This window comes from Thunnus maccoyii, chromosome 20, assembly GCF_910596095.1.
Source record: "Thunnus maccoyii chromosome 20, fThuMac1.1, whole genome shotgun sequence".
Classification (NCBI taxonomy): domain Eukaryota; kingdom Metazoa; phylum Chordata; class Actinopteri; order Scombriformes; family Scombridae; genus Thunnus; species Thunnus maccoyii.
This window is the reverse complement of record NC_056552.1, coordinates 15,376,485-15,386,410: the sequence shown is the minus strand read 5'-3', so window position 1 is coordinate 15,386,410 and position 9,926 is coordinate 15,376,485. Positions and strand designations below refer to the sequence as shown.

The window sequence follows — 9,926 nt, the reverse complement described above, 5'->3', positions numbered from 1 at the left end:
CTGAGAACTGCAGCACCACCCAAACCAGACTAAAGTAAAATCTGATACACAGAAGCAAGAAGGAGTACCTGATGTAGTGAAGTCCTCCTTGGCTGGAGCTAAAATGCAAACTACATCAAACTGTTGAGCATTTTTAAAGATTTTTTTTATTTATGTTGCAAGTGCTCTACAAGGGTGCGATTTAAGTTATTCCTGTTTCCAAATGAATACAATAAATAAAAATCTCTTTACAACTGAAGCATCTAAGATGGAAAATTACATCAAATACATCATAATTAGTATTGCTACACATGTATACACACAATGCATGCCTTTTTACAAAAAACCCAAAACTGCATGGCTTATGTTGATGGGCCATGCCATGACAACTTCTATAGTGGTTATTATAAACAACATAGGTTCAGCTGTACAATCATAAATTACTATACAATCCTCAACGTGGTCACCAATATCTGATCCAACACATTTATCTTAGGAAGTGATACCTCAAATTTCTTCTAAAAGTAACTACTATTTAGATAGAACATTTGGAAATGTGTAAATGCTGAGTGGTTAGATAGAAGACAGATAAGTAACTAACTCCATCCACAACATAATGCAAAGTTACCACCTACAGTATATGGTAATCTCATGGAAAACACTTGTTTGGGAAAATTAAAGAAAAAAAACAAACTTGGATTTGTGATTTCAGAGAAAACTGCACTGATGTAACCTACTGGAGACCAAACAGAGGAAAGTAAAAAGATCAGATAAAGGAAATAAAAAAGGGAAACAGGTTTTGGGTGTGCAAAAATGTGAAGGGAGGAGGGAGAAGGGCAAAAGGAATAAGAATCAAATTATTTTGAACACAGGTATATTACATATCTTGTGTTATGATGAACACTGAGGAATTTTTGTCAGGGCTTCACTTCTGCTCCTTTCACCCTGGTGCTCACCACAACCCGGTCATTAGCTGAACGTCTCATTTGCTACCATCCACCTTAAGATGGAAGAGCCAGGAATCCTGTCGCAGACCTAAATAAAGATATTAAATAACATTCCATGGGTCCATGTTCTCAAAATAAGTATTTTTTTGTATACAGAGTGTTAAAATCTCTTCCTCTTGCATCAAAATGTAAAAAAAAATAACTTACTCCATGTTGCTTTTCAGCTGATGCACAGTGCGCTTGTCCAGGTAACGGCAGAAGAGAGTGAGCAGGTTTGAGGGCATGACGAGTGGCTCCACCAGTGAACACTGCGATAGCTGTCCCGCCACCTGGAATATTGTGTCGGTCCTAAAGGACAACAGAAACACTTGCGTCACAATCTCAGACAGATGTTAAAATTATCTCCCTTTGTGTAATATAAGACTAAAGATCCCCACCAGGTCTCAAAGTCACCGATGCTGGGCTCTAGAGGAACACCAGAGGACAGCAACTTCTCTCCTTGGGACAGGAGAGCATACAGTAAGGACAGTCCGAACTGAAAGAGAAAGAAAAGAGTCTCAAAAAAACCTTTCAGTAAAAATGGCCCATGCAGCAACACGGAGCACAGACCTTGTTCTGACACGCCAGCGTGAGGGACTCATATGTCGTTAGAGACTCAGATGATGTCAGATCTCTGAGGACCCCGATTAGCTGACTGAATGTCAGGCCTCCGATCACATTCAGGAGAGATGGGTAGAGCACTGGAAGAGCCTAAAAAGTGAACAGTGACAGTGATGAGCTTTGTTAATACTTTAAAACGTGTTAATTTCCTTTTATTGCAACACAACAATGCTGAGAAAAAACATTGGGAAGCACTGCCCTACCTCATCTGCATCTCTGCTCATCAGTGTAGGTAGGTTAGAGGTCACAATCCTCAGGATCATTATTGCAGAATCATGTTTCAGAAATGGAAGCAGACGGGCAAGAAGCTTTTTGCCTTTTGAGACCAGTAGGAAAGGAAGAAACTCTCCTCCTGAATCTCTACATCAGAACGTTTGAGAAAATTCATTACTCAATTTCAGTATCCAACAAAATGTGAACTATGATATAAAAAGCTAGACACAAAACAACATTTATACATCATTTTTTGCAAGTGGCAGGATATTTCATATATATAGATAAATAAAACTCACAGGGGATCGTGGTGTTGCAGCTGGGAGTAGATGTGCTCCACCTTCCTCTGGGTCTTCTCCATCAACCTTCTTTCTTCTGCTTCAGACAGGACTGTGGTTTTCATCCTCTCCGTCTCCTCGACTTCCAACAAAACCATGAACAGCTGCATGGCAGAACAGGTATAACTGAGTGTTAAAGGAAGGAGGTTGGAAGGAAAAAAAAAACCCCAAAAAACAAAAGGCATCTCACTGCACCAGAAGAACTAACCAGATACCTTTTCTATTTTACTGAGGACCTCTAACCGCTGTTGTCTGGTGTCTTTTTGTTCCTGTAATGTGGAAAACAATCTCAGTATCAGGAAGGGCAAATAAAAGCACTCCTAAGATGCTAAATGTTGTCTCAAAAACAGTCACCTCGAGTGGACCCTGAGCTTGGACGGCATGAACAGCACCGATGGCATGTCGAGGAGAGTAACATGTGGACACAGCAACTTGACCCAAAGAGCCTTCAATGTGCACCACTGAAAGAGAAAAACACCACTGACTAAATAACATTAAAAGGTTTTTGGCAAATTCAAGCAGAAAAGGACATGTATTACCCTCCCATAACCACTGTAGACAAATTTGATCAAAAGGTGAAAAGAACCTGGTGTGTACTGGTGGTCAGTTTTCGTGATGTAAGGTGTGGTGAGTTTGGGTGGCTCCCTCTTGCTCCTGATGCCCAGCTCTTCCTCTGCCATCTTAGCTTCTATTCGTCGATAGTACTCCTGTGACAGTGGTTAAGTACACCAGTCATGAAATCCCATTCCCTTATTTAATTTTCTTAGATCATACAGAAAATACCAAAAAAAAAGCAAAGGAGCAAAAGATGGGTTATTTGGCACAAAAGCAACAATGAATAATAAGACATTAGAGCAAAGCTTTGATTTCCTACCTGGTAATAGTAGTCCTCCAGGTATGGATTCTCACTTTGCAGCTGAATCATCTGCAGCCGGGTGATCCACTCCTTCTCTTTGGATGTCATCAGATTAAAGTAAGGATCCCAGCCCTCTGGTTTTCTATTAATAAACATATTCCTAGTTTATTAATAACATTCTGAATACGAAAAAATATATTCAAAATCAAAAAAAGCACTGACCTTTGGAATATTCGCTGCTTTTGACTAAGTAGTCGTTTATGTTGTGGGTGGAGCTGGGTGACTGGACCCGGGTACCTGTGGGTCAGACAAAGACGTCATATTCAAAAGCACCAACCCTCGTCATTTTCCACGAAGATCTGATGGAGTGGCTGTTATATGTACATAGCCTAGTAAAGATGTCCATATTAAACAGATAATGTTAATTAAATCCAGTGTCAACTTTATTTTTTTTAGCTAATAAATATCTTGGATGTGTGATAAAGAGTTTAATCAATAAGTTAATTTCAGTGTGCTGCCATCGTCAGTTTGCAGTCTGAAGTGTGTTATGCTATAAATCTATTTCAAACTGACGTATCAATATTTCCTTTGATTATACAAATCAAGAATTAAGTTCAGTTGTGCACCAGCTTTGGGGATATACAGCTGCATCTTTTATATCCAGATGGTACAGTTATCCATTAGTCCCACTTTACCCTGTAAATACACAGTAATGCTGGGGATTTCATGATTTATGAATGTCAGGTCGATGAGAGTTTTATATAAACACATTCGAGGGATGAACAACACTGCCAAGTTATAAATATACTTGATACTCAAACTTGGCTGACAAACATGTCAAGCCACAAATCAAACATTCATGAAAGATACGAGGTGGTCACACACCTGAAATGCTGCACTGGATTAGATGAGGGGCTGTAAAAGGGGGACGGCCTTGGTGAGTTGGCACCGAAGCGAAGTTGCATCATCTTAGGAGTCAGAGACCGAGGAGTGGAGGGGCAAGGCCGGCTCGTAGGATACATAAAGCCCCCTGTCTGATTGGATATATTCAACAAAAAAAAAAAAAAAAAACTGAGTAAATGCATTTAATATAGTAATATAATATTTGATGTATCAGAATAGTTCTGATTTATTATGGAATAAACCTGATTGTAATGCTGCCGTGGGGTTAATGGTTGACGTGAGAAGATGGGTGATCCTGGTATCATGGGTGCATGTACCTGCAAGAGAAAGATTGACAAAATTAATCACCAACTATTTTGATAATCGATTAATGGTTGTCAGTCATTTAAGAAAAAAAAAAATCTAAAATTCTCTGGTTCAAGCCTCTCAAATGTATATAGTACTAGAAATTAATATTTTCTGATGTCTTTTGACTTCTATGATAGTAAATCGATCAATCTTCAGGTTGTGGACTGTTCGTCAGGACAAAAACATTTGAGGTTGCACCTTTGGCTTTGGAAACAACATTTATCACCATTTTCTGACATTTTATAGACCTAACCACTAATTGATTAACCATGAAGAAAATCAATTAATCAATAATGAAAATAATTGTTAGTTGCAGCCCTAAAAGCAATAATTAGACATTTTTGTGCTGACAGATGATACCACTGATGTCTGTACTGTAAATAAGAATCTGAAGCCAACAGCTGATGGGTTTAGCTTAGCATAAAGACTGGGAAACAGCTAGCCTGGCTCTATGTATCTAAAGGTATGTGCTAAGCTAAGCTAACTAACACTTGGCTCCAGCCATATATTGAACTGACAGGCAGGAGCTGCATCAATCTTCCCATCCAACTCTGCAAGAAAGTGAATATGGGCACTTCCAAAATGTCAAACTAATCCTTTAAAAGAAATGCTTGTTTGGTAAAATTAAGTCTCCACCTGAGCGGGGCCTCTTTGGCCAAACTGTCTTCTGAAGTAGGGCCCTCTGGGTTCCCCTCTCCTGCCCCTGAAGGAAGAGACAGGATATGGCAAATCCAGGAAGTTGGAGGTCAGGTGCTGACCTCTGCCTCTGTGACCATCAATCACACACACTACAGCACTGTCCTACAAAACAGAATAAAATCAGACAGATGTTTGTTTAGGTAACCCATTGTCGTACATATTATAGCATGTGTTCTTTGGTGATCTGAACCTGAAGTATAGATCCTGAGATTTTTCTGGTCTTTCTATAAGATGGTACCATCCACTACGGGAAAAAAATAAAAATGAACAGCAAAAGGAAAATTAGCAGCATGAACAAAGAGTTTGGCAGAAATGAAATGTCTTTAAAAGTTAACACTTACATCATCTTCAAAGGTTTTCTGGTACATGGCGTTCCCACAGTCCACTATGGCACTGTCGAGACTCTTAAAGTAAAACAGACCAAAATGAGGACAAGCTGCTATGAGCTGTCTTATCCCAGTTTTCAGACAAATAAATTAATCTGCATCACCTTGAGGCTTGGTCGCCCCTCTACTATCCTCATCACAGCTGGGTCTTCAAACATCTGGCCCCTGCCCAGCCCTCCCCTCTGCCCCCTCCCTCTGCGAGGCCGGGGCAGATACTGCGTGCGGTGTCTGGGAGGGGAGGGGGAGCTGTGAGGGGATGGGGGTTTAAGGTCTGGTGGTGGTTGTGGTGTTGGTGGAGGAGGTGGTGGCTCTCCAAACTGGAGGAGACCGCTGCTGGGATCCTCTGTGGTCCCATGTGCATCTAGATCTATGATACAGATACAAGCAGAAATACACTGAGGACACCTTTTTACACTGTAATAATGCCAAAAAAATGCCAATTTATATTCTTTGGCATGAATAAGGATCACAAGTTGTTGGGTCGTAGAAATATAATTTATCGGCATTTAATAATAATAAAAAAAAGTTGCGACAACAAACCAACAACAAAACTTGCTTTAACAAAAATGAGTGAGTCCTGATAACTTTCTATCTTCATCATTTTATCATTTATTCATTGCAAAGTGAGAAAGAATTACAAACAAAAATCTTCAGAGTTCATATTACTTTACACCAGACTCCTCTAGACTGTAAAACCTTATCAGGTAAATGAGCTAAAATGATCAATACATTGTAATTAGATACAAGATTTGTCAGTTTCAAGTCAGGTCAACTTGAATCATCTAGTTTTCACTTTCAGAACTTAAAATATTGAGTTCAGTCTTGTAACAAAATGAGCATTTTTTCACAATTATGTGACATTTTGTGGACTAAATGATTCATAAATTAAGAAAAAATAATCTGCAAATTAAATCGATAATGAAAATAATTGTGAGTGGCAACCTTACAGATGAGTCATATATTGATCCTGAACTGACTGCGGCTGCTAGCAATGACCCGAATATTGTAATTTTAAGCAGCTGGAGTATCCTTCATACAATAGTAGAACAAATGTATTAATGATCGATCAGACTTAACTGGAAGCTCATTTATAAACTGCCAACTCAGAGTGGGAACAATTTAATGTACAGACATGAGTTACCTTAACTCTAAGTTAAATTGCCTCATTCAAAGTTGTATTAAAGTTTGTTGCCTTAAAAGGAACAGTTCAACATTTTGCTCTCTTGCTCAGAGTTAAATGAGAAACTTGATACCAGTCATGTCTGTTTAAATATCAAGCTGAAGTCCAGCAGAAAGCTTTTTCCAGTCTATATGCTAAGCTAAGCTAACCAGCTACTGGCTGTAGCTTCATATTTAACACACAGAGTGCTATTCACAGCAAGAAAGTGAATAGAAATATTTCCCAAATGTTTTATCTTTTTTACTGTGTACTGTAGTTTGGCATCAATACTCCTGTTGCCCCATTTGAAGAGGAGTATTAAGGCATCTACACACCCATCCCAAACGTCTCCTCATTGTAGACGTTGATCTCCTCATCCTCCTCAGCCATGGCCTGCAGGAGCCCACAGTCCATGTTTGTCCCATCCTCTCCATCACTCCAATCCTCTCCATTCTCAGGCCACTGAGGCTGAGACACTTTCTCTGCCTCCTGGTGGATAAAGGCCATATGGAAATAAAATGATAATAATAATAAAAACAGTTAAGAGTATCAAACTTTATTTATATAGCACCTGTCAAACAAATAAAATAGCATTCAAAGTGCTTTACAGGCAACTGATAAAAAGTAGGATGTAAAAAATGGATTTAGAGACTAATGCACAGTAAAATAATTAACAAGCAAAATGTTATTTGAATAAGAGAAAAGATGGGTAGTTAAAATAAAAAAGATAAGATAATACAAGCAATAAAAATATAAATAAAATTGTGAAATACTACACAAAATAGATAAAATAATGAAGATAAAAGTATAATATAAGTAATAATAATAAAACCGTAAAATTATAAAACACTACATAAAAGTCAGACTAAATGGATGGTTTGTAGTTTATGTTTAAAAATATCAATATTTTCAGCTCCTCTGTAGGCTTTGAGCATAAGGGCTGAAAGCATCATCATTTTTTTGGGAGGGGGGGGGGCCTTGTGGCAGAAATGCTCACAAGTCAGTTTTGGCAAGTCCAAGTCGAGTCTCGAGTCTCTTATGGTTGTAATGAGCGTTATGTCTGCTGCTGCTTGCCATCTGAACACTGCACAGCTATATCTAAGGAATTCAATGCATGTACTGTATTATCATCACTCCATTACAGACTCAGCGTTGATCAGTTGTTTGGTCTATGATCATTTTAGACAGGCTATTGCAGTATGACAAAACACACAATGAAAGCTTGTATTTAGTGATTCTTTTGTTTGGGCCTTGTGTGAAGCTGTTATAGCCAAATGTTTTGACAAATGGCACAGCAGCTGCAGGTGTGCTCGCCATGGTGTTGTTGCTGCAGCTGACAGTCATCTGTGGAAGCGCGCACCAGATGCGTAAAGTTACGCACGATAATAAATGAGGGAATGACATTTCCTCGACGTTAATGCGCCAGAAAAATAAATAAAATAAAGATCGTTCACGAGTCCCAAATCTCCGAGTCAAGTCTAATCACTGTGTGCGCGATTTAAGTGGAAACTCGAGTCCCCATCTCTGATTGTGGAACAGCTGAAAGAAGAACCAGAGGATCTGAGGGGCCTTCCTGGTTCATAAACTAAAAGCATTTCAGAAAAGCAGTCTGGTGCAAAACCATGTAGTGCCTTATAAACCAATAAAACAATCTGAAGATCAATATATGAGTATAAAATGACTACAAAATGAAGAGAAGCTTCGTGAAACGTCAGGAAATGATTGATTCCGTCTAAACATTTACTGTTTTTCACTAATTAAAGGAAATTATTTCTCTACCACTGCAGCAAAATAACTTAACAGCACCAGACAGAGGGACCAGCTGGCACGCTGTGCGCCCCAAACTGAGACTGTAGTTTGTTCAATACAACATTCACACACTGAAAGATGTTAAAAGTTGCCTAAATGACGCTGACTTACTTGTTGCTGTTCTGAATCACTCATTATGTATTTTGAAGATGTTTTTTTTTTTTTTTGCACTTGAAGCCGACGGGTCACGATGACTCTCTTCTCAAGGTTACCTGCTTTCTGTTGTCAGACAGCGAGGGAGGCTCATTAACTTTTAAATGAACCCACCTGTGCGACGCAGAGACGCTCACACGTCAACACGCCGCACGCAGCTGTCACTTCGCTTCCATTGTGTGCTAGTTTATGGATGTTTAATTGGGTTTTGGATTCGTTAAAAAGTGCTTTATTACACTTTATCTTTCTGTGCTTTTCAAAATCCCATATGGAGAAGATGTAGCACTTCATTTTGGAGTTTAAAACTGTTCCTCTGAGAAAAGGTGTGAGCTAATAGTGACATCTAGTGGTTCAACTTGATTTAAAACACTTTCTGCAGAAGCAACATTTCTAGAGGTGATTTAGGAAGCTTATTTACAACTTCTCACCACTCCACCTATATGGAACAATGGATGAATGATGGATGACAATGGACTTCTGGTCCAAATGTATTCATAATGCACACAATCCCAGTTTGCATCTGTTTTAAAGGCTTCACCAGCCTCACTTCTCTTGATGGTTCAACACATACACAAAGATTTTCAAAACCAGGCGCAACAATCCAGCAGAAGTGCTCACATTTATTCTAAATCAGACAGTAATGGGTCAAATTTGGACTCAATATCTTAAATGACACCTAGGACAAAAGATATACACTTTAAAATCTTTACTAATGACTCCATCAAATGAGTTTCTGAGAAAAAGAGTTGGTATTTATCACAGCAACTGTGTATTTTGCAGCGATGATATAGAAGCAACTGATCATCTATTTTTCTTTCTGTATTTCTTCATCAATCCTCAGACTTACATGACTGATTTCCACCCTTCAGTAGCAATGACATGATTTTTAGTGTCACTCCCTGAAAGTATATCCATATTTTTCATAAATGCACAGCTTTGACTTGGAAATGTTTTTATTCATAAATGAAGAAAATTAAAAATGAAACATATTTCCTCTGTGTTTGAGGGAGACCTGAGAGGCTATTTTAAATTCTTACATTCATTCAAAAATGGTATCAAACTACTAGCTTTATGTCATGAATATCTCCCTCCCCTTTTTATTTATTTTCATACACATTTTAATCTACTTTTCATTCTTCACCCATTATGCATCTGCTGATTCTCATATCTTTGTTTCATGTTCTTTATAGACTGTGTTTTGAAATGTTTATTGTCCTAAAGTGCCGTGTTTAAACTGGCTTACCTGATCCTGCAAAATGCAAAATTGTATGTTAATACTGGAATTAAAAGAGTTATTTTTCCAGGTTGCTTTTCCCACAAAGTTACTATTATTCTTCTGCTGAATTTGTTAGGACTTAGCTTGGTATAATTGGTTTTTGGACTTAAAACAAACACATTTTCCCAAAGCATAATTTTCCCCCCTCTTTTCTCAATTTTCACAGTTAATCCTTTGATTTAATCACCCATGAAACAGTG

General features: G+C 38.4%; 1 protein-coding gene across 2 annotated transcripts; it reads right to left on the bottom strand.

Annotated features, from left to right (window-relative positions):
• Positions 1 to 128: 128 nt before the first annotated feature.
• On the bottom strand, positions 129 to 8,551 carry patl2 (PAT1 homolog 2). 2 transcript variants are annotated; one of them, XM_042398520.1, is made up of 19 exons: positions 8,409 to 8,551; positions 6,824 to 6,977; positions 5,434 to 5,696; positions 5,285 to 5,347; positions 5,134 to 5,187; positions 4,881 to 5,045; positions 4,139 to 4,213; positions 3,879 to 4,027; positions 3,216 to 3,290; positions 3,012 to 3,135; positions 2,724 to 2,844; positions 2,492 to 2,598; positions 2,353 to 2,406; positions 2,099 to 2,241; positions 1,790 to 1,946; positions 1,536 to 1,676; positions 1,364 to 1,461; positions 1,134 to 1,274; positions 129 to 1,014 (listed from the first exon to the last, which is right to left on the bottom strand). In XM_042398520.1, the coding sequence occupies exons 1-19, from the start codon at positions 8,430 to 8,432 to the stop codon at positions 981 to 983; spliced, it is 2,142 nt and encodes a 713-aa protein (XP_042254454.1). In that variant the 5' UTR covers positions 8,433 to 8,551; the 3' UTR covers positions 129 to 980. The 2 variants fall into 2 exon arrangements, with proteins under 2 accessions (XP_042254454.1, XP_042254455.1); XM_042398521.1 differs by lacking the exon at positions 5,134 to 5,187.
• Positions 8,552 to 9,926: the final 1,375 nt, after the last annotated feature.